Consider the following 24,719-nt stretch of genomic DNA (forward strand, 5'->3'; position numbering starts at 1 on the left):
CACTGGTCATTGAGGCACATCACCTTGCTCTTCTTGGGCACCGGTATTATTAATCCCCTTTTAAAGCAGGTGGGAACCTCAGACCTCAGCATTGAGAGGTTGAAAATGTTCGTAAAGACTCCAGCCAGTTGGTCCACACAGGTTTTTAAAACACGACCGGGTATACCATCAGGTATTAATATAAAAGCAAAAACAAGTGTTTAGAAATTTTTGCAAAGTAATTAAAAATAAATAACTGAAATATCACATTTACATAAGTATTCAGACCCTTTGCTATGACACTCAAAATTGAGCTTCGGTGCATCCTGTTTCCATTGATTATCCTTGAGATGTTTCTACAAATTGATTGTAGCACACGTGGTAAATTAAATTGATTGGACATGTTTTGGAAAGGCACGCACCTGTCTATATAAGGTCCCGCAGTTGACGGTGGATGTCAGAACAAAAACCAAGCCATGAAGACAAAGGAATTGTCCGTAGACCTCCGAGACAGGATTGTGTCGAGACACAGATCTGGGGAAGGGTATAAAACAACTTCTGCAGCATTGCAGGTCCAGAGGAGCACAGTGGCCTCCGTCATTCTTAAATGGAAGATCTTTGAAACCACCAGGACTCTTCATAGAGCTGGCCGCCCGGCCAAATTGAGCAATCGGGGGAGAAGGACCTTGGTCAGGGAGGTGACCATGAACCCGATGGTCACTCAGACAAAGCTCCAGAGTTCCTCTGTGGAGATGGGAGAAACTTGAAGAAAGGCAACCCTATCTGCAGCACTCCACCAATCAGGCCATTATGGTAGAGTGGCCAGACGGAAGCCACTCCTCAGTAAAAGGCACATGACAGCCCACTTGGAGTTTGCCAAAAGGCACCAAAACAAGATTCTCTGGTCTGATGAAACCAAGATTGAACTCTTTGGCCTGAATGTCAAGTGTCACGTCTGGAGGAAACCAGGCACCGCTCATCACCTGGCCAATACCGTACCTACGGTAAAGCATGGTGGTGGCAGCATCACGCTGTGGGGATGTTTTTCAGCAGCAGGAACTGGGAGACTAGTCAGGATCGAGGGAAAGATGAATGGAGCAAAAGTACAGAGAGATCCTTGATTGAAACCTGCTCCAGAGCGTTCAGGACTTCAGACTGGGGCAGAGGTTCACCTTCCAACAGGACAACGACCCTAAGCACACAGCCAAGACAACGCAAGAGTGGCTTTGTGACAAGTCTGTGAATGTTCCTGAGTGGCCCATCCAGAGCCTGGACTTGAACCCGATCGAATATCACTGGAGGGACCTGAAAATAGCTGTGCATCGATGCTCCCCATCCAACCTGACAGAGCTTGAGAGGATCTGCAGAGAAGAATGGGAGAAATTACCCAAATACAGGTGTGCCAAGCATGTAGCATCATACCCAAGAAGACTTGAGGCTGTAATTGCTGCCAAAGGTGCCTCAATAAAGTACTGAGTAAAGGGTCTGAATACTTATGTTAATGTAATATTTCAGTTATTTATTTTTAATTACTTTGCAAAAATTGCTAAACACCTCTTTTTGCTTTTTTATTATGGGGTATTGTGTGTAGATTGATGATAAAAAAAATGAAAGTAATCCATTTTAGAATAAAGCTGTAACGTAACAAAAGGTGGAAAAGGTGAAGGGGTCTGAATACTTTCTGAATGCACTGTATGTGTGTGTGTACTTGTGAGTATGTGTATATATACACACTGAACTTTTTTTTCAATCTCTCATTTATCATATTGTTGAGGTGGGAGATTGGAACCTTCACGTGGTCCGCCCTGTTTTAACGAATGCAATCAACCTGCCGTGCACAATCAAATAAGATCAAATAGAACAAGTTGTCCTACAACTTTAGGCTGTGCACGCCATACACAAGAAGATCATATTGTTTACAGTGTACTACGTTTTTATATTCTGTTATGCTGCAGCAAGTAAGAATTTCATTGTTCAATCTGGGACATACAACAATAAAACACTCTCGACTCTTGGATAGGAAAGGTTTATTGGGATGTGAGGCAATTAGTGTAGATGGGACTTTATTGACATGGCCAAGTTGGGCCTAGGGGGCTGTTTTCATGCTGTATGACTCCGTGACTAAGGGATTGTGAGCCTATAAAACAAGCCTTGCTAACTTTGAAACTTTGTAAATACAAAAGCCTTTGCTCCTTCGGTGCCACCAAGACTTGATAGAACCTTATTTGTATTTTATTCCAAGCTCTGGCTCCAAAACCTGAGACATCTTTTTAAATCATGTGAAAGGATATTTATTGTGAAATATTGTTTATGTATAAGTTGCTCACTCTATCAGTAGGCTCTGAAAATAAATATATTTTGCTTTGTGAAAATGTAAATGCTATTAGACATATCAGTTATCTAGTTGTCTCCATACATAAGCACAAATGACATGGAAACTTTTTTATGTTTTTCAGGGACCATTTTCACTAATGTTCCAACAAATTATTTTGTATAGCACACATACATTTTACAATATGTAATAGAATTTCTAGATCATAACGTCTCTTAGAAAGTACGTGCATATATTTGCATACTTATTTACAAAATATTGGTGTTATTGTTTAGTTACCAGTAACTGGCAAAGCTTTGGCATTGGCATTGGTCATAAACATCAAACCAGCATTCCTGAACACATCAGCGTTATTCGCTCCCCCTCCAGCTCCGCATCCAAGATCATGCTTCTCAGCATCAAGAAGTACCTGTATGAAGAATGACAATACTTAGAGTCACAGTCATACAGCATAGAAACAAGCCCTTTGCCCTAACTTGTCCATTTCAACCAAGAAGTCCCATCTATGCTTGCCCCACCAGCCTGTGTTTGGTCCACAAAGACATTTTCATACCCCGTAAAATTTATTTTACTTTCTACAGTATATGTGAATATTATTTTTTGTTTGTTCTGCATTAATACAGAGAGACCAGAGATGTAAATTATTCAGATATTCTCCTGGTCGGGTTCCCACACTCAACCTGCTGTAAGTTTCATCTAATCCAATAGGCTACACAAAGTGCATTTCCTTTGTGTGGACCACCTCACTCTCATTCAGAACTTTTTACAACTCATTTGTTGGAGCAATCTATTGATGACCATTCCTATCCTCTATCCTATCCTAATGCCCCATGTCATCTCCCTTGCTTGGAGTTCATTTGCCTGTTATTATGTGCTGATGAAATGCCCCCTGACGTTGGATCAATGTACAACTAAAATGCAAACAGCACATTTTAATAAAACATATAATGTTTCCTAGCCATAAACAAAAATGTACAGACATAATCATAGTTTTTTTAGAATCATACAGCATGAAACAGGCTTTTCAGCACTATTTACCAATGTCAACCATGATGCCCCATGTGAGCCAGTCCCATTTGTCTGCTTTTAACCACTATCCCTCAAAATCTTTCCTTCAACGCATCTGTCCAAATGTCTTTTAAATGTTATTGTAAATGCCTTAATTACTGCCTTGTGGAAATGTCTCTGTGTAGTCACCATTGGCTTGGAGCAGAAAATAGATGAGTGACCACAGGAAAAGGGAATAGGCAAGGAGTGCAGGAATTCTCTGTGGCCATTCACCTTGGCAACAGATTTCCTGTTTGGATATTATGGGAGAGGGGGATGGGGCGACGGACAGTGACCAGTCAGGGGAGCAGCAGCAGTCATGTTTGTGTCGTCGGGCCTAGCTCTGAGGCACGGCGGGGAAAGGTGAAGCAGGCAGAGTGTAGGCGAGAGATGTGCAGAGGGATCTTGGAGTCCATGATCATAGCTAACTGAAGTTGGCAGCACAAGTAGATAGGGTGGTAAAGAAGGTGTATAATATACTTGCCTCCGTTGCTGGGGCATTGAATATAAGAGTCAGGAGTCATGATGAGCTCGACAAGAGTTTAGTCAAGATTATTTGGAGTATTGTGTGCAGTTCTGGTCGTATATTACAGAAATGATGTGGAGACTTTGGGAAGGTCCAGAGGAGGTTTGTTCTACGTTCTATTAGACTTATGAGTTAGGAGGACATACAGGAGATTCTGTGGCAGCAAACAAGATTCCAGGATATGTCTCAGAGTGGCTGCAAAACATTCCCATGTAGGAGGGTTCAGCTAAATGATATTGTGCACATTGGCACAAATGATATAGTAGGAGAAGGCATGAGGTCCTGCAGATTGAATACAGGGAGATAGGCAAGAAAATAAAAAGCAGGACCCTCAGGGTAATAAACTCCGGATTTCTCCCTGTGCCCCATGCAAGTGAGGGGTAGAAACAGGGAGATAGGCCAGATGAATATATGGCTGAGGTTTTGCTGCAGGGGGCAGGGATTCAAATGTTTGACCTTTGGGATGCCTTCTGTGGCAGAGTTGACTTGAACAAGAGGTATTAATTGTGCCTGAGATGGAGGGGAACTAATATCCTGGCAGTCAGGTTTGCTAGTGCTACTCGAAAGTGTCTAAAGTAGATTGGCAGGGAGACAGGATCCAATGCAAGTGTGAGGCAGGTGAGAGGCTGGAAGTTGGTAAGGAAAACAATGAAAGCAAGTTCAGTATATCATATGTAGAAAAGCACTGCAGATGCTGGTTTAAATCGAAGTTAGACACAAAATGCTGGAGTAACTCAGCGGGACAGGCAGCATCTCTGGAGAGAAACAATGGGTGATGTTTCAGGTCGAGATCCTTCTTCAGACTGATATATAACATTCTATTATAGGCAGATCAGGCATAGACTAATATATATCAGACTATCATCGGCAGGAGCATGGCATGGAACGAGGAAGTACAGTTGGGTTAGATTAGATTTCTTTCAATGCAAGAGGCCTGACAAGTAAGGTGGATGAACCGAGTGTGTGGATACACAAGTTAAAATTCTTTATTGGGGAAAGGACAACTTTGATGGTATTAGAAATGAACTTGCTAAAGGTAGGAAGGACACAGTGCTGGGATAATTTAGGGATTCAGGCAGCATTCTGCCTGAATCCCTAAATTCTGGAATTTCTGGAAAAGAAGGGGAGGTGATACTTCAGGTCGAGACCTCAAACACTAAAGATGATAGGAGTAGGTTGTTTGCGGATGAAGGGATGTCAGGAAAATGGGATGCTTTTCAAAGTGGGATGGTTAGAGTTCAAAAGCACGTTCCTGTTAGACTGAAGGGCAAGGCAAGTGGAAGTAAGGAAGCCTGCATAGCAAGAGAAAATGAGGCTCTGGTCAGTAAAAAGGAGTCAAGAGCCAGGTGCAGTAGCTCGGATCAAGTGTATCGCTGGAGGAGTTTAGGCAACTGAGCATGTTTAAGAAGGAATTTATGCAGGCGCTCCATGACGCCTTAGAGCCTAACATCAGATAACCCATACACCATTCTAGAGTCCCATTTGCTGCCACAGAATCTCCTATCTGTCCCCCTAACTAATGTGTCTCCTATCCCTATAACCTAATAACCTAATTTTATTTATTAATCCTGGCCTCATACGAAATCCATTTATTTAAACTCCTATATATCGGCGAAATCAAACACAGGCTCGGCGATCATTTTGTTGAACACCTCCGCTCAGACCGCCTAGGCCTACACAATCTCCCGGTAGCTAAACTCTTTATCTCCCCCTCCCATTCTTATACTGACCTTTCTGTCCTGGGCCTCTTCCACTGTAAGAGTGAGGCCCAATGCAAATTGGAGGAACAGCACCTCATATTTCGTTTGGGCAACTTACACCCAGTGGTATGAATATTGATTGCCCTAACTTCAAGCAACAAGTGCTTTCCCTCTCGCTCCGTCACTCTAGTTCACCGACTAGTTTCACTGTCCTCCTGATTAATTTTATTGATTGTATGCCTCGTTGTCACCTTCCCCTCAGCAAAGAATGAACCATTCTACTTTTCCTTGATTTTAGTCTGCTTTGTCATTTTCACACCTTACCCTTCCATATCTCTAGTCACCCTTTCCCCTGACTCTTAGTCTGAAGAAGGGTCTCAACCCAAAACTTCACTAATTCCTTCTCTCCAGAGATGTTGCCTGTCCTGCTGAGTTACTCCATCATTTTGTGTTAATCTTCCACTTAAATAACTAATTGGAATTACCAAGCTGGTATTTAATCAGATATGAAGATCCACCAAACCTTTCTCATTGTTAATTTGCTTCCGCTTTTTACGGCATACACAGCTGTGTCAATGGAAGATAATGCAACAAGTGATTCAGGTTGAGCATTGATTCTTAAATTCATTGAATCTCCTGGTTTATATTGATCAATATCATTATCAACATTCAACTGAACCTGTAAATATATAAAAAGAAAGTATTCAAAATTCCTGCTAAAATTTCAGAACATTATAAGATCATTTTTTAAGAAAGCCAATAATTATATTCATAAGCTGTGCTATACCAATACACAAAATAAATGAAGATAGAAACGATAGTACAATACAATAGGGGATGGGTGGTGGCTGCGTTTCTAGAAAATGACCTGTATCATGATTATCGATAAGGTGTAGTAGACTCATCATCTGCATGTGTCAAGGGAGGGGGGTAGAGATTGTGCGGTGGGGGGCACGGCATCACAGGGGAGGGCTGGTTCCCGCATGCAATACTCCACCACTCACCCATAGGTCCCAATATTCACCACTTCCTAGAAAGGGAGGGGGGCAGAGAGGGAGGGGGAGGGGGTAGTGAGGGAGAGGGAGGGGGTAGAGATTGAGCCATGGGGGGACGCCGCGTCACCGGGGAGGACCCCCCTGACTCCCCCCCTGACTCCCCCCCTCTCTGCCCTGGGAAGGGGGTAGAGAGGGAGGGGGAGGGGTAGGGGCAGCATCTACCCAGGTCGTAGAGCAGAAGCTCCCCACCAAGCATCGAGCCCGAGCTAGGCTGTGGCCGGCGTGGACCACAGCGAGGCCCAGAGCGATCTGAGGACGGTGAAAAGCAGTGGAGGGCCAGCCATCATGGCTTCCGCGAGGGTAAGCCCACACACCAGCGTGACAGACGATGAGGCAGGGGAGACGGAGAGGAGGTCGTCCCCTGTGACGGCTGCCAAGGCCACTTTTCCACTGCGCTGCGATAACGACCACCGCCGCCATGACTTGAGCACATGTTCAACGGCTTCAACCCTGAGCCCTGGGGGGGGGGGGGGGGGGGGGAAGGTGGCTGGGCCATGTAACTTGCAGCTCATGGAAAACAGTGCCACTGCACGTTGAAAATTCTGCGCAGCTTTCCGCGAGGAGCAGAGGCATTGTGACGTCATCCAGCTTGCTTCAGCTCGTTAACTTCAAAATAGATCTCAGATTGGTAAACAATTTTAGTTAAAAACTCATGAAATAATGAATCAAATTTTCAGATGAGGCGATTTTTGAAATCATGAGGTAAATCTCTACCGGAATATGTAAAAATTTCACCATTACCGCGTCAGGTTTTCGAGGAGGTGTGAATCAAAGAAAAAGTTCCAGCAAGCAAACAACCCCACAAGAAAACATCCAAGGTCAGAGTTTTATAATAATACTAGACTGTGGGACCCATTGGGACCCATGTTCACACGGGTGGGCTGGTCCCCCAATGCAATATTCCACCTGTTCTCCAATTCCAATATTGGTGGCCAGTGGGGGGGGGGGGGGGCTTCCTGGAGCGCCAGTATGGGTGTTGTGGGCCGATGGGACTGGATTCTAGAGGGCTAGTATGAACATTGTGGGCTGAATGGATTCTTGGGCTGACAGCTCAGTCACACAGGCCTGGAGGGCTGGCAGCTAAGTCACTCAGGCCTGGTAGGCTGGCAGCTCAGTCACTTAGGCCTGGTGGGCTGGCAGCTCAGTCACTCAGGCCTGGTGGACTGGCAACTCAACAAGCGGAGTGCAGGCCACCAAATTAAATTTCATAGCATTCCAAGTGGAGTGCAGGCCACCAAATTCAATTTCATAGCATTTCAAGTGGAGTGCAGGCCACTAAATTCAATTTCATAGCATTTCAAGCGGAGTGCAGGCCATCAAGTTGCCAAACTACTCATTGCATTGTCATTAAGGGCTCACAAATCATTTATTGCAAGTACATTGCAGACTTCCAGTTCAGTTTATTCACAGCTTAGAATCACAGTTGTGGACTCTCCCTCGTGATCTTCCAGAGTGACTGACTCACGTACAGGCATCCGCGGTTTTGTAGTCCTCCCCACCCCCACGCCCCCACCGGAAGGGGCGTTACCTTCATCGTGGTTATTGACAGGCGAGAGGACCAATCAGCTGTTCTCAAGATTTTTTAAACACTCATAACTTTTTTATATTTCATCGGTCGGAAAAATCCTCGGGGCTGCCTCAGCGGAGGAGGACCGTGAGTAAGGTGGCCAAAAATCATAGCGATATACGGTAGCGTTTTTTTTCTAAAATCAATATACAGCGCAGACAGGAAGTGGTCAAGATGAGACTTTTAGTTATATAGATAGATAGCTCTACCTTCAACACCATAATCCCATCGAAACACCAATAAAGCCCTAGACCCAGGTTAGCATCCACCTGTGCTACCGGATAGAACAAAACATTGAACACTGAGCATCAACCAATGCAGCACATATGCCTGTACATGATCCACGTCCCTCTATTCACTGCACTTCCACAAGCCTATCTAAAAGCCTCTTGAACGCCACCATCCTAACTGCCTCCACCAGGGTACACAAAATTGCTGGGGAAACTCAGCGGGTGCAGCAGCATCTATGGAGCGAAGGAAATAGGCGACGTTTCGGGCCGAAACCCTTCTTCAGACTGATGGGGGGTGGGGGAAAGAAAGAAGGAAAAGGGGAGGAGGAGGAGGAGCCCGAGGGCGGGCGGATGGGAGGGTGGGAGGAGACAGCTAGAGGGTTAAGGAAGGGGAGGAGACAGCAAGGGCTAGCCAAATTGGGAGAATTCTATGTTAATGCCATAAGGACGCAAGGTCCCCAGACGGAATATGAGGTGCTGTTCCTCCAATTTCCGCTGTTGCTCACTCTGGCAATGGAGGAGACCCAGGACAGAGAGGTCGGATTGGGAATGGGAGGGGGAGTTGAAGTGCTGAGCCACCGGGAGGTCAGGTAGGTTATTGCGGACTGAGCGGAGGTGTTCGGCGAAACGATCGCCCAACCTACGCTTGGTCTCACCGATGTAAATCAGCTGACATCTAGAGCAGCGGATGCAGTAGATGAGGTTGGAGGAGATACAGGTGAACCTTTGTCGCACCTGGAACGACTGCTTGGGACCTTGGATGGAGTCGAGGGGGGAGGTGAAGGGACAGGTGTTGCATTTCTTGCGGTTGCAACGGAAAGTGCCCGGGGAGGGGGTGGTGCGGGAGGGAAGGGAAGAATTGACGAGGGAGTTGCAGAGGGAGCGGTCTTTGCGGAAGGCAGACATGGGGGGAGATGGGAAGATGTGGCGAGTGGTGGGGTCACGTTGGAGGTGGCGGAAATGGCGGAGGATTATGTGTTGTATTTGCCGGCTGGTGGGGTGAAAGGTGAGGACCAGAGGGACTCTGCCCTTGTTGCGTGTGCGGGGATGGGGAGAGAGAGCAGTGTTACGGGGTATGGATGAGACCCTGGTGTGAGCCTCATCTATGGTGGCAGAGGGGAATCCCCGTTCCCTGAAGAACGAGGACATTTCCGATGCCCTGGTATGAAATGTCTCATCCTGGGAACAGATGCGGCGTAGGCAGAGGAATTGGGAGTAGGGGATGGAGTCTTTACAGGGGGCAGGGTGGGAAGACGTGTAGTCCAGAAGACGTGTAGTCCAGGGGTGCTGCCTCCACCAGCACCCCTGGCAATGTGTTCCAGGCCCCCACTAAAACACTTGCACGGCACATCATCATTAAATTCCTCCCCTCTCACCTTATTGCTATGCCCTCTGGTATTGGGCATTTCCACCCAGGGAAAAAGATTCTGACTGTCTACCCTATCTATGCCTCTCATAATTTTATACACTTCCATCAAGTCGCCCCTCAACTTCCAATGTTCCAGAGAAAACAAGTTCCAAGTTTACCAACCTTGCCCTGTAGCTGAAACCCTCAGATCCAGGCAACATTATGATAAACCTTCTCTGCACCCTCTCCAAAACTTCCACAGCTTTCCTGTAAGTGGCGGCGCTACCCTGCAGCTGCGGCTCGCCTGCAGTCCATTTGTCTTTTCTTTTTTGTTTTCTTTTGTCCTGTTGTTACAGTTTATTTCAGTTTGTTTTAGTTGTGTATGTGTGGGGTGGGGGGGTGGGAGAAACTTGTTTTAGTCTCTTCCTTCGAGGGGATGCAACCTTTTCTTGTCGTATCCCTCGTCTCCGTCTCCGCTGAGGCCTAATGGCTCGAGGCTCTGGAGGCAGAGCCAACCAGGACTTACCAACGTGAGGCTGGCCGACATCGGGCTGTGGTGGCAGCGACCCGACTTCGGAGCCTCGGAGGCACGGCCGCGGGCCCAGTGGACTCGGCCGCAGGCCCAGTGGACGGTAATGTCGGGAGCTCGCAGGTCCCAGGTTGGTTACCTGTTTTCTGGAGCTCCCACAATGACAGCTTCGTCCGCTGGACTGGAGGGTGGCAGCTTCGGAAGCTTCGACCGCCCCGGGCAGGGGAGTTTGAACCGGCCCGTTCGCGGAGCTCGGATTCAGCCGCGGGACTTACGTACCATCACCCGGCGGGGTCACAACATCGGAAGCCTGGATCGCCTCAACGCAGAGGGAGAATAAGGAGGGAAGAGACAAGGACTTTAAGACTTTTGCCTTCCATCAGAGTAAGGAGGTGCCTGGTCGACTCACTGGGGTGGATGTTAAATCTGTGTTTATTGTGTGTTTTGTTATTTTATTCTATGTTATGACTGCAAGGCACGAAATTTCATTCAGACTGAAAAGTCTGAATGACAATAAAGGAATACAATACAATACAATAATGGGGTAACCTAAACTGAACGCAATACTCTAAATGTGGCCTAACCAATGTCCAATTGAGCTGCATCATGACTTCCTGACTATTACATTCAATGCCTCTTGCAATGAAAACGAGGAAAGTACACGCCTTCTTTACCACCCTATTTATTTGTGCTTCCAAGATGGCGCCCAACCCAGCCACAGAAGCAGATCTACAATCACTAAATTACCACCTTCAGTGAGCTATAAACTTGGACTCCAAGATATCTCTGCACATCAATGCTGTTAAGGGTCTTGCCATTAACTGTATAATTTCCCTTGCATACAACCTCCCAAAGTCCAACACCTCACACTTGCACAGATTAAACTCCATCTACCATTTTCCCACCCATTTCTGTAGCTGATCTACTGTATATCCCACCGTATCTTCTGACAGCCTTGCTCACTGTCTACAACACCTCCAATTTTGGTTTTGTCAGCAAACCTACTCGCCAACCCATTTACATTTATGTCCAAGTAACTTATATATATCACAAACAGCAAAGGTCACAGCCAGACCATCACCAAGCCTATCACCAAACTCGGGGGACTTAGTATCAGCACTCATCTCTGCAACTGGATCCTCGACTTCCTGACCAACAGACCCCAGTCAGATAGAATAGGGGACAAATCATCCTCCACGATAATCCACAACACTGGTGCTCCGCAAGGATATCTCAGCCCCCTTCTTTACTCCATGTACACCCATGACTGTGTAGCCATGTACAAATCTAATTCAATTTTCAAATTTGCGCCATTGTGGGCCGGATATCAAATAATGATGAGATGGAGTACAGGAAGAAGATTCAGAACCTTGTGTCCTGGTGTCGAGACAACAACCTTTCTCTCAATGTCAGCAAGACAAAGGAGATAGTGATCAGAGTTCAGGAAGTGAACATACCCCAGTTTGCATTGATGGTGCCGAAGTAGAGATGGTTGAATACTTCAAATTCCTCAGAGTCAATATCACCAACAATTTCTCCTGGACCACCCATATTGAAGCAACGACCAAGAAAGCACACTAACGCCTCTACTTCCTTAGAAGGCTTAGGAAGTTTGGCATGTCTCCTATAACTCTCACCAACACCATCAGGCAAAAGGTATAGAAGTGTGAAAATGCACATCACCAGATTCAGGGACAGTTTCTTCCCAGCTGGTATCAGGCAACTGAATCGTCCTACCACGATCAGAGAGCAGTGCTGAACTACCATCTACCTCTTTGGTGACCCCCGGACTATCCTTGATCGGACTTTGCTGGCTTTACCATGCACTAAATTAAACTGAGAATATCTACCGTCCACCACAATCCTCTGTTTTATTTGAATAAGCCAGTTCTGAATCCAAGTTGGATCCTCAACTTTCTGACCCAGAGACCATAATCGGTGATGATCAGTGACAGTACATCCTCCACATTAATTCACTCGTGCTATGCAAGGATGCGTTCTCAGCCCCCTACTACATTCCCTGTACATACACAACCAAATTCCAGTCTAACTACATCTTCAAGTTTGCAGATGACACCACTGTGGTAGGTCAGATCTTGAACAATGAGGAGATGGAATACAGGCAGGAGATTGAGGGCTTTGTGAAATGGTGTCAGGACAACAACCTTTTCCATCACACCAGCAAGATGAAGGAGCTAGTTATCAACTTCAGGAAGCATGATGGATACATGCTCAAATCAGCATCAATGGTGCTGAAGTGGAAGTGGTTGAGAACTTCAGTTTCCTGGGCATAGATATTAGCAACAATCTGACTTGGACTAACCACATTGAAACTACAGCCCCAAAAGCAAACCAATTCCTTTCCTTCCTTAGGAGATTGTGGAAACATGGCATGTCTCCAACGACTCTTCTGCAGATGCACTGTATAAACCATACTGTTGGGTTGCATTACAGCTTGGTTCAGGGACAGCTCTGCTCAAGACTGTAAGAAATTGCAGAGTTGTGGATGTGGCACAGTCCATCACACAGACAGACTCCCACCATTGACTCAATCTCAAGTCAAGTCAAGTTTATTCGTCACATACACATACGAGATGTGCAGTGAAATGAAAAGTGGCAATGCTCGCGGACTTTGTGCAAAAAGACAAACAAACAAATTATAAACACACTCATATTCTTTTACATATTAAATATTGGAAGGAAAAACGTGCAGTAAAGTTAGTCGCTGGTGAGATTTACAGTCCGAATGGCCTCTGGGAAGAAACTCCTTCTCAACCTCTCCGTTCTCACAGCATGGCAACGGAGGCGTTTGCCTGACCGTAGCAGCTGGAACAGTCCGTTGCATGGGTGCAAGGGGTCTCCCATGATTTTATTGGCTCTGGAGTTGCACCTCCTGATGTATAGTTCCTGCAGGGGGGCGAGTGAAGTTCCCATAGTGCGTTCGGCCGAATGCACTACTCTCTGCAGAGCCTTCTTGTCCTGGGCAGAGCAATTCCCAAACCAGATGGTAATATTATCGGACAAGATGCTTTCCACAGCCGCTGCGTAGAAGCACTGGAGGATCCTCTGAGACACTCTGAATTTCCTCAATTGCCTGAGGTGGTAAAGGCGCTGCCTTGCCTTACTCACGAGTGCTGCGGCGTGTGATGTCCATGTCATATCCTCAGAGATGTGGACTCCCAGATATTTAAAACAGTTCACCCTATCCACAGGATCCCCATTTATCCTCAATGGTGTGTACGTCCTCGGATGATGTGCCCTCCTAAAGTCCACGATCAGCTCCTTCGTTTTTTTGATGTTCAAGAGGAGGCTGTTATCCTGGCACCAGAGTGCTAGACCAGCCACCTCCTCCCGGTAGGCCTTCTCATCGTTGTCTGAGATCAGGCCCACCACCACAGTGTCATCAGCAAACTTAATTATTGAGTTGGAGCTGAACCTAGCCACAAAGTCATGTGTGTACAGGGAGTACAATAGGGGGCTGAGGACGCAACCCTGGGGCGATCCTGTGCTCAGGGTGCTATACTTCATGCTGCTACGGGAAAACAACCAACATAACAACCAACTTAAGGGGTTGGACAGGCTAGATGCAGGAGGATTGTTCCCGATGTTGGGAAAGTCCAGAGCAAGGTGTCTAAGGATAAGGGGAAATATTTTAGGACCGAGATGAGAAAAACATTTTTCACACAGAGAGTTGTGAATTTCTGGAATTCTCTGCAACAGAAGGTAGTTGAGGCCAGTTCATTGGCTATATTTATGAGGGAGTTAGATGTGGCCCTTGTGGCTAAAGGGATCAGGGGGTATGGAGAGAAGGCAGGTACATGATACTGAGTTGGATGATCAGCCATGATCATATTGAATGGCGGTGCAGGCTCGAAGGGCCGAATGGCCTACTCCTGCACCTATTTTCTATGTTTCTATAATCAAGGTTTAGATTTATGTTTATTATTGGACTTTTTCCTCTCTGCTCACTGGTATTTTTCACTTCGCTCTAACTGGTATACTTATATAATGGCTTGTTTGTATTCATGTATAGTATTATCGGATTTGATTGGATAGCAAACAAAACAAAAGCTTTTTATTGTTTAATTTAGAGATACAGCGCGGAAACAGGCCCTTCGGCCCACTGAGTCCACACTGACAAGCGATCCCCACATACTAACACTTTCCTACACACAAAAGGGATAACTCACATTTATACCAAGCCAATTAATCTACAAATCTATATGTCTTTGGAGTGTAGAAGAAAACCGAAGATCTCGGAGAAGACCCACGCAGATCACGGGATGAATGTACAAACTCCGTACAGACAAGCACCCATAGTCAGGATCGAAGTCGGGTCCCTGGTGCTGCTGCTGCGCCACAGTGCAGCCTGTAAATATCGGGTGGCACAGTGCACTTGATATCTCGGTAAACAAATGTGCAATAACAAACCTAAACCTTAAAAAGAGCATATCATTCATAAAGTCTTGTGCTGTACATTTAATTACAATTATCATGATTTAAATGGCACACATTCTACCTGGACTAGAAACCCAATTGTAACCTACCTGTTGTTCGCTTACGCAGTTCTCTACCACCTCAAACCATATAGAATCAACAACCAGTTCAGCAGCATTTTCTCCAGTTACTATATAATATGCAATCAGGCGTGCAGAAGGAATCATTTCCCTAGTGATGGGAATATTCAGGTTGAAAATCTGGTTATTTTCTGGACGGACTTTTGTTCCAAATGAAATTATTTTTCCTTTTGATACCACCTAGATTAACATGAAAATTCACAGTAAATAATATGATGTGGAATATATGAAAACACAATTACTGTGTGCAGATATTGTAATCTTTGACATAATCAGAGCACAGATCTATAATATAGTTTAGAGAAAAGAAAATTATAGCGAAATCTGATGCAACCAAATTATTGTTTGGGGGACTTGTTCTGACACTGAATTTCCTTCTGAAGAAGGGTCTTGACCTGAAACTTCACCCATTCCTTCTATCCAGAGATGCTGCCTGTCCACTATCCACAGAGTTACTCCAGCATTTTGTGTCTATCTTTCCTTCCTTAATGCCGAGTTTTTATTTTCAGTTAAATATAGATGGCAGGATCGAGAATGCACAATGTTGTCATGGTGAAATTATTTTTCACCTGCAGAAGTAGGCCCTGCCAAAAAGCAGGAAATACTTGGTTATTCAAGAGACTTTTTCAATATTATGCACATTATTCTGCAATTGCATTCTGTGCAATTCATCATGTACATACATATACATCTCAGTGTTGTTGAGCTATTCTCCTCCCACCCCACATATGTTCCCCCCATCCGTCATTTATTCTTTAGGTCAGTATTTTCCACATGAGCTTTGCCTCCAGGTGTGTTTTTCTTTGAGAAATAGTGGAGTGACCTTCAATCCATAAACAACTTATGTTGTGATTAATTAACTCTCTGAAGCTCTTGACCACATCACTTTCAATTTCTGGATCCACTACTTTCACCTATTCTCACCCCCTCTCCTCCAGAACAGAAATAAACAAGGATAGAGTTCCCAAAATGTAGCAACAAGAACTGCTGATGCTGATTTATATCAAGAATAGGCACAAAGTTCTAGAGTAACTCAGAAGGTCAGGCAGCATCTATGGAGAAAATGGTTGGATGATGTTTCGGGTTGGGACTCTTCTTCAGACGTCTGAAGGAGTCTGAAGAAGGGTCCAGACTCAAAATGTCACCCATCACGCTGAATTACTCTCGCACTTTATGTGCACCTTGATAGAGTTCTCCTGGTCCTCAAATTCCACCCTGCTGCTCTGCACGCAATAGGTCATTTTCTGCAACTTCCGCCATATTCAAAGACATTCCATCAGCAACCAGATACTTCAGCTCTCCTCCCCATAACAGCAATACATAGATATCATTCCTTTCCTGACTCACTGGTCCATTCTCCTGTTACCACCAACCACCTTCAATTCTTATAGCACTTTCTCTTGCAAAAGCAGGTGCTGATGCATTTGTCCTTTCATCTCTTCCCTTCCCGTGAACCGGAATCCGTATAGTCTTTCCAGCTGTAGCAGCAATTCACTTGCACGTCTGGCAATCCAGTGGTCTAGTGTGCTGCATTCAGAGTACACAACGTGGTCTTCTCCACACTGGAGATACTAAATCCAGATTGGGTGATAGAAACACATTTTGTTGCTGTGGTAGACAAAGTTGCTGGAGAAACTCAGCGGGTGCGGCAGCATCTATGGAGCGAAGGAAATCGGCAACTTTTCGGGCCGAAACCCTTCTTTAGACCCTTCGTCTTGTTGCTGTGTATTGGGTATTGGTTCTGTGAATATTGGTGTGCAGCATGCAGGGGTGACCCGGAGCTTCTAGTCACTGCCAATTCAATTCCTCATCCCATTCCCACCCTTACCTTTTGGTCTGCAGCCTCTGTAATGTCACAGAGAGCTCCAATGCTTGGAAAGACCATTTGGATCCCTGAAACACCATGTCTGTCTGTGCATACTGCAGGCTTCTGGACCATCTACCATTAATTTTAGCTCAACTTTTTTTAACTTTCCTTCTCATTCTTTTTCTCTCTCTCTGGGAATGTACGACATGCCGAGCCTGACCGGCTAGGATAGCATTTTGCAACACGCATTATTTTGTCTAGCTGCACCCCTTAACTCATTAACAAGATAACCTTGCTTACAGCTTAACCCCATGGTCACCCTGGTTTTATCTTGTAGACCCTCACCAGCCCTTGCTGCAGATTTACACATTTCCGCACATCACCCCACAAGACCTCGTCTCAACCTCCGTACATTCCCTGGCCCTCCTCTGACTCCGACCCCCACCCTTGCTGTGTCTTCACCATCACCCATGACCTCCCCATTTCCGATATGGAACGGACTGTCACCAACAGAGGCCTCACCTTTATTTCCCTAGACCCCCACCTCAATGTGTTCCCCTACGCCCCCACCCAAGATGAGGCGTTCCATACCACGTCATCCAAGATGTCCTAATTCTTTACAGAATGGGAGTTCTCCTCTTCCATCATAGACGAGGCCCTCACTCGTGTCTCCTCAGTATCCCGCAGCTCCACCCTTGCTCCCGCTCCCCTTAGTCGCAGAGTCCCCCTAGTTCTTACCTTTCATCCCATCAGCTGTTGCATACAACACATAATCCCCTGACATGTTTGCCACCTCCAACGTAATCTCACCACTATTCACATTTTTCCATCTCCACCCCTTTCCGCCTTCCACCAAGACCATTCCTTCTGCAACCCTCTGGTTAACACATCCCTTCCCACCCAAACAACCCCCTCCCCAGGTTCCTTCTCTTGAAACCACAGGAGATGCAACACCTGTCCCAATACCTCCTCCCTTGACTCTGTCCAGGGACGCCGAGTCTTTTCAGGTTAGGCAGAGGTTCACTTACACCTCCTCCAACCTCATCTATTGTATCCATTGTTCTATTCGTGGACTCTTATACAGTACATTGGCGAGACCAAACGTAGACTGGGTGATGTTTGATCTAAGTGGCACATCCAATACTGCATCTGTTCATAGCACTACTCCCAGACAGAGCTTTTATGCTGCCTGAATATTGATTCAAATATGGCAATGTGAACTGGTTCACAGAGTTTCATCAGAAGTGTGATGGGCAGAACTACATTGCATACATTCAGTGTTTGGCAACAATTGACAAATCTACAAACCAATATCAAATATTCCAAGATTTACGATATAAAAGCCATTCAAGTGAATCCATACGAGATACCTATGATCAATATTAAACCATTTTTACCTGATAGTGGAAGTGTCCTATTTTACTGAAGTATGGACTACTTGCAAAAAGGTTCACACTAAGATCTGTGCCAACGAGGAATTTTTGGAAACCTGCCACCCACATAATGTATAAGTAGCTTTGAGATTGTGAGTGATAAGCTTTTGCTGTGAATGTCTTGGAGACAGGGTATTCATCCTCAAGAGCGGTCCGAATCTACAAAAAGTGAAATAAATTGGGCTTAAATATGTCTTGAAATTCCATGAGCATAAAAATCTCACAAGATCATCTATCTGCACAATAAAAATCTACTGTCTGCACTGACGATAACAACAAGGAAACTTTGGAACATAGGACAGATTAAATTTTAAGTACATGCATCTCACAGAAACAGTAACATATTTTAACACAGACTATTAAACTACTCTTATGAGAATGAGAATTCCTCTATCATCTTGAGTATGTGTGGCTAAACATTGCCCTTATGCAGTAGATTACACCTTTTACATTTGTGCGTCTTGGCACAATGATATCATTGGGCAAAAAATTTAACTCAGGCTTCAACAGGAAAAGTAGATTAAAAAAAAATAATTTATGCACAATACATCAGCATGACCCGCCCTTCACTAATGGCTCCCAATTGAGGAAGCAATTATGAATCAACCAGATATAGTTCTGGAGTCATATATGAGCAACAATTGATTAAAAAAAAGGGCAGAAAAAGGTACATCGCATGGGATTCAAGGAGAGGTAGTTGAATGGATAGCAAATTGGCTCCATAGAAGGAAGCAGAGAGTGATGGTGGAAAAATTGCTTCTCGGATTGGAGGCCTGTGACTAGTGGTCTCAGGACTCAGGATTTGGTGCTGGGCCGTTACTGTTTGTCATCTACATCAATTATTTGGTTGACAACATACAAATGTGAGTGCTTTTGCAGAAAGTGAAGATGGTTGTGAAAGATTGCAGCAGGATCTGGATCGATTGGCCAGGTGGACAGAGGAATGGTTGATGGAATTTAATACAGAGAAATGTGAGGTGTTGCATTTTGGGAAGTCTAACATGGGCAGGACCTACACAGTGAATGGTAGGGCTCTTGGGAATGTTGCAGAGAAGAGGGATCTGGGAGTGCAGGTGCAAGGTTCCTAGAAGGTCGAGGCGCAGGTATTTAAGGTAGTCAAAATTGCTTTTGGTATATTGGCCTTCATCAGTCAGAGTATTGAGTATAGAAGTTGGGAGGTCATGTTGAGGTTGTATAAGACGTTGATGAGACCGCATTTATATTGTGTTCAGTTCTGGGCACCATGTTATAGGAAATATGTTCTCAAGCTGGAAAGGGTTCAGGGAAGATTTACGAGGATGTTGCAATGACTAGAGATTCTGAGCTATAGGGAGAGATTGAGTAGGCTGGGTCTCTATTCCCTGGAGAGTAGGAGGATAAGCGATGATCTTACAGAGGTGTATAAAATCATGAGAAGAATAGATCATCCTGGCCACACACTCATCTTCCCGCTACCTTCAGGTAGAAGGTACAGGAGCCTGAAGACTGCAACGTCCAGGTTCAGAAACAGCTCTTCCCCACAGCCATCAGGCTATTGAACTCAACTCAAACAAAACTCTGAACATTAATAGCCCATTATCTGTTTATTTGCACTTTTTCTGTTTTATTTATTGATGTATGTATATATTTTATACAATGGTATATGGACACACTGATCTGTTCTGTATTTATGCCTTCTATTTTCTGTTGTGCTGAAGCAAAGCAAGATTTTCATTGGCCTATCTGGGACACATGACAATAAACTCTCTTGAATCTCTTGAATCTTGAATCGGGTAGACGCACAGAGTCACTTGCCCAGGATATGTGAATTGAGGAACAGAACACATAGGTTTAAGGTGAAGGGGAAAAGATTTAATAGGAATCTGAGGGGTAACATTTTCACACAAAGGATGGTGTGTGTATGGAACAAGCTGTCAGAGGAGGTAGTTGAGGCAGGAACTATCCCAACATTTAAGAAACAGTTAGACAGGTTCATAGATAGGACAGGTTTGGAGAGATATGGACCAAATGCGAGCAGGTGGGACTAATATAGCTGGGACATGCTGCCCAGTGTGGGCAAGTTGGGCCGAAGGGTCTTTTTACTACACTGTATCACTCTATGACTGTTTAATTCTGTAGATTACTGCACCAGTGTAATATTAGAACCAAGTTATGCAATCAAAGTCTGTGGCTGTCTTGTCAGATTGACACGTCTTGCGTTACAATAATGTTCATTTAGACTTTCAAATCAAATCCACTTTTTATAAACGTCCTTTGTTATCCAATGCGCATCTCAGACACGACACACAAAGAACGTTCACTGAGACATGCCATGGTAATGTATGAACTATTTGCTAAAATTCTGCTTATTGCCCTTTCCACAAGTTATGCCCTTTCCACACGAATGAAAGAAGTGGAGGCAGATTACCCTAAACTACACTCACACACTTCATTCTGATTATCGTAACAAGTACAATTGTGGAGACCACCATATTCCGTGTTGAGACCCAAATATGCGAACAAATTTGGAACCAAATATGGGAAATTCTTTAAAAAATAATGCACATAAATATTAAAACATTGTCAGTGCAAAATATCACATAAGATCAATGGTTAGATTAAGATTTAATGACATTGGTCATGTTCCACAACCTATTGTTTCTCATCCTACATTGTTAATTATAAAATGTTATATCTAAACATGCCAGTAATTGTCATAAACTATGTTTTATTTTAAGTTTTAAAGATGCAGAGTGGAAACAGGCCCTTCGGCCCACCGGGTCCGTGCCGACTAGCGATCCCCGCATATTAACACTATCCTACACCCATTAGGACAATTTTTACATTTACCAAGCCAATTAACCTATAAACCTGTATGTCTTTGGAATGTGGGAGGAAACCGAAGATCTCGGAGAAAAGCCACGGAGGTCACAGGGAGAACGTACAAACTCTGTACAGACAGCACCTATAGTCGGGATCGAACTCAGGTCACCTGGCGCTGCATTCGCTGTAAGGCAGCAACTCTACCGCTGCGCCACCGTGACTGCCCATTATGCTTTACAAAATGTTTCTATCTTCTGGATTAAAAAAGTGACCAACATGTGCTTTCAGTGTTGCAACAAATGTGTCATATCACCTTTACTAATCAAATCCCTGTACCACAGACAGCAAATTATGCTGAACTGTCTTGATTGGTATCTCAAATTTTCATCTACTGACCGTAAATTCTAATTCTTGAAGATCTCCTGGAACAGGGATGCTGAACAATACTGTTCCATCGCCTCTTCCTGTCTGCTTCCGTCTTATCGAATCTGGTATAATCACTTCTTGTCTTTGACCATCATCAAAAACTGCATTGGCTGAAAGTTCAACCATAATTTCTCCAACCGGATTTCCTAAAATGTCTTTTACTTGGACCTGTTAAAAAAGTTAACATGAGATGAAATAGAATCCAATGTATTATAAACTGTATTCCCATAGAAATGTGAGATGCAATATACTGCATCCACAAGGACAGAGGAAATTGAGGCAGGAATATGAAATTTGACTCAAATGGCCAAAGTAAAGATTATGCTTAATCTTTTAACTGAGCTCCACTTTCTTGCACATTCCTTATCCTTTGATTCACGTGCTGTTTAACAATCTATCAATCTCTGACGAATGTACTCTACTGAGCCCCCAGAGCCTGTTTGGGAAGAAAATTATAATGAGTCGTTACCTGTAGATGGGGACATTTTTTCACATTTCAATCCATAATGGCCAACTCCTTATTTTAATACAGTGCCCTTTGGTTCTAGATACTCTTGCCAAGAGAAATCTTTAAAGGGCTTTCTCATTGTGCGACCTGAAGCAAGACCTAACAAGATTTAACATCGTGGGAACCTTCTGCGATAGCAGTACGGCATTCGTGGACCACCGAGGACCTCCGTGGCGCTAACGGCAGGTAGTCGTGTGACTTGGTAAGGTCGGGAGAAAATTCAAACATTTTGGAATTTCTCCAAGAGTGTCTTGAGCAGCGTTGCAACATTGTATGGACGCAGATGCCAGTGCGATATCCGTGCGATATCCGTAATGACACTTGCGAATACCGTGGGAACTCCTGCGAACGGTAAACCCGGAAGCTTGACAGAAGGGACATAAGGTGAGTAAAAGAGGTGGTCTCAATATCGCCAATGGACCATGTGTCCATCGAGGACGTCCCACCTAATTGTCATTGTTTGAGAATCTTTTTCACAGTAAGACTTGCAGAGATGCCTCTCAGAAAATCGCAAAGAAAGGGGTCAAAGAAAGTCGGAAAGTCGGAAAGTTTTCGTTTATTTAATTTGTTGGCCACTCACCATTTGGTGTTACATCTGTAGTCCTTTGTAAATGTCTGTATGTTAATTTATGTGTCCTTTACTCTTGTGCATTTTCTTTTTGTTGGTGGCTACACATTTTATTATATCCTGAAGTGTGATAAAGCTTTTACCTCTGCATTTTGATTGTCATTGCCATTGCTTGTTTAAAATAAACTTATCTTTTACTATCAGCTTGATGTCTGCAAATCGTCATTAATACATCACTACAAGACGAATGTCTCTAATGTTATAATCCCTCTCATGCTGAAACACAAAAGACCTTAATGGAGGTGATATTCTCACATTTTGACATTAACATTTCTGAGTGTGCAGGACACTGAAATGTCCAGCTTTTTAAACGTGTTCTTCACCTCTTGGTAGAAAATAAAATAAGACAATCAGCACGGTAAATGTGATACAAAGTCTTTATTCCTATTTGAAAATATAAGAAGACGACTTCTGTCACATATTGAGAGGAGATGCATCACACAATACATTTGTCTGTAAAAGGGCCTCGCAAACACGAAATACAACAAATGAGGCACGCCAGATTATTTAAAACACATTATATCCATCAACCTCCGCTACAAGCGTCAACTCAGGCATTTAAAGGGACAATGCAATGTTCTAAACGGCAGGTTTTGCGGACGGACATCTTAGAGGAAGCACTTTTCAGAGGACAACACTAGGAAGTCAGCTTATAACATGCAGTAGTGTTCCCATGGTCGGCTACCCATCAATAATGCTGTCCTGCCACGGCACACTCCCCAATTGTGAATTGTAGTAAGCGCAGAGATGGTTTCTTTGCTCTTTCACACAGGATATGCCCGAGTTACCTTTCAAACGCTGCAGTGAGACCATTTTCAACTTGTTCGCACCACTTCTCCAAGCACCTAGTGTTACTTCCCCTGTGTCACTGTCCACTAGGTCACCGTCCTGGATGGATGTTGCTGATCCAGCAGCTGCACCTCTCATTCGGATCAGGTTGTGCAGAACACATGCTGCATATACTATACTCTCCACATTCTTGGGCTTCTGCTCCATTGTCTTGAGCAAGCATCTAAATCTGTTTGCCAAGATGCCAAAATAATTTTCTACTACCCTCCTGGCCCTTGACAGCCTGTAATTGAAGATCCTCTGTTCCCTAGTTAGATTCCTCTGTGGATATGGCTTCATAATCCAGGGCCGTAATGCAAAGGCTTCGTCAGCAACCATCGCATATGGGATGTCCGGGCTGTCTTCTCCTGACAGTTGTTCTGGATCAGGCATGCCTGCTGTTCCACCTTCCATTTTATTTCCAAGCCAGGTTTCTTTCCAAATCCGGCCATCACCAACACTTCCAGGTGTGCCCACATCCACATACAGGAAGTTGTAGTTATAATCAACCACCGCCATGAGTACAATTGAGTGGAATTTCTTGTAATTGAAATAATTTGAGCCACCTCCGGGTGGTTTACGAATTGCCACATGCTTGCCATCCAAAGCCCCACATGTGTGAGCAAAGTTCCACCTGTTTTCAAACCCCAGTGCAACTCTCTTCCACGCATCTGGTGTACTGGGGCATTCCATCACTTCAGCTGAATAAAATTGGATGATCGCCTCACAGGTTTCTCTGACAATACCACAGATGCTGTTGGTGGCGACAAGAAAGTTGTAAGACAGACTTTTATAAGAATCGCCTGAGGCCAAGTAGCGGAGGGTGATTGCTATGCGCAACCCTGGTTCCAGTGCCTTTCTCATTACAGTGTCAGTCTTCTTCAGCAGAGGTCCCAAATTATTCTTTAACTCATTAAAGAGCTCGGGTGAAATTCTGACAAAGTTTTTGAATGCATTTTTATCCTCTTCGCACAGCACATTAAGCAGTTGCTCATATTGTCCTAATTGAGGTCTCCGTTGAAACATGGGCTTAACCCAGTGAGACTTCCTCTTAATTATCTTTTTAATTAATCTCACCCTTCTGCCTTCACGCAAGCGTTTTCGATGCACATGTTGCGCTAATGCATACAGCACGTCAATGAAAATAACAACCAGCCTGTACTCGAACCAACTTTGTATAGGCATGTCTGCAAATGAGACAATTCTACGAACGGAGGATATTTATATAGCGTGTGAAAAAAAAGTGACATCATTTGTGCCACGTGATTAACTATACTACAGTCCACGATGTTCATTCACGATTAACGGGAAAGATCGGGAGACGGACAAGTCAGTCGCACAAATGACAGAATTGCCGAGTACCGTGGGAACTCTTTATCGTGGGAACACTTTATCGT

The 24,719-nt window shown here is 44.4% G+C and overlaps 1 protein-coding gene across 1 annotated transcript in view; it reads right to left on the reverse strand.

The window, feature by feature from the left end:
- c5 (complement C5) overlaps positions 1 to 24,719 on the reverse strand; it is a 208,835-nt gene that overhangs the window by 119,681 nt on the left and 64,435 nt on the right. The window contains exons 11-15 of the mRNA XM_033048613.1: positions 21,329 to 21,526; positions 18,095 to 18,289; positions 14,861 to 15,070; positions 6,108 to 6,263; positions 2,591 to 2,720 (exon numbers count right to left, since the gene is read on the reverse strand). Coding sequence (XP_032904504.1) covers positions 2,591 to 2,720; positions 6,108 to 6,263; positions 14,861 to 15,070; positions 18,095 to 18,289; positions 21,329 to 21,526 — 889 coding nt within the window. The remainder of the gene's footprint in view (positions 1 to 2,590; positions 2,721 to 6,107; positions 6,264 to 14,860; positions 15,071 to 18,094; positions 18,290 to 21,328; positions 21,527 to 24,719) is intronic.

This window comes from Amblyraja radiata, chromosome 32 (assembly GCF_010909765.2).
Source record: "Amblyraja radiata isolate CabotCenter1 chromosome 32, sAmbRad1.1.pri, whole genome shotgun sequence".
Lineage (NCBI taxonomy): Eukaryota > Metazoa > Chordata > Chondrichthyes > Rajiformes > Rajidae > Amblyraja > Amblyraja radiata.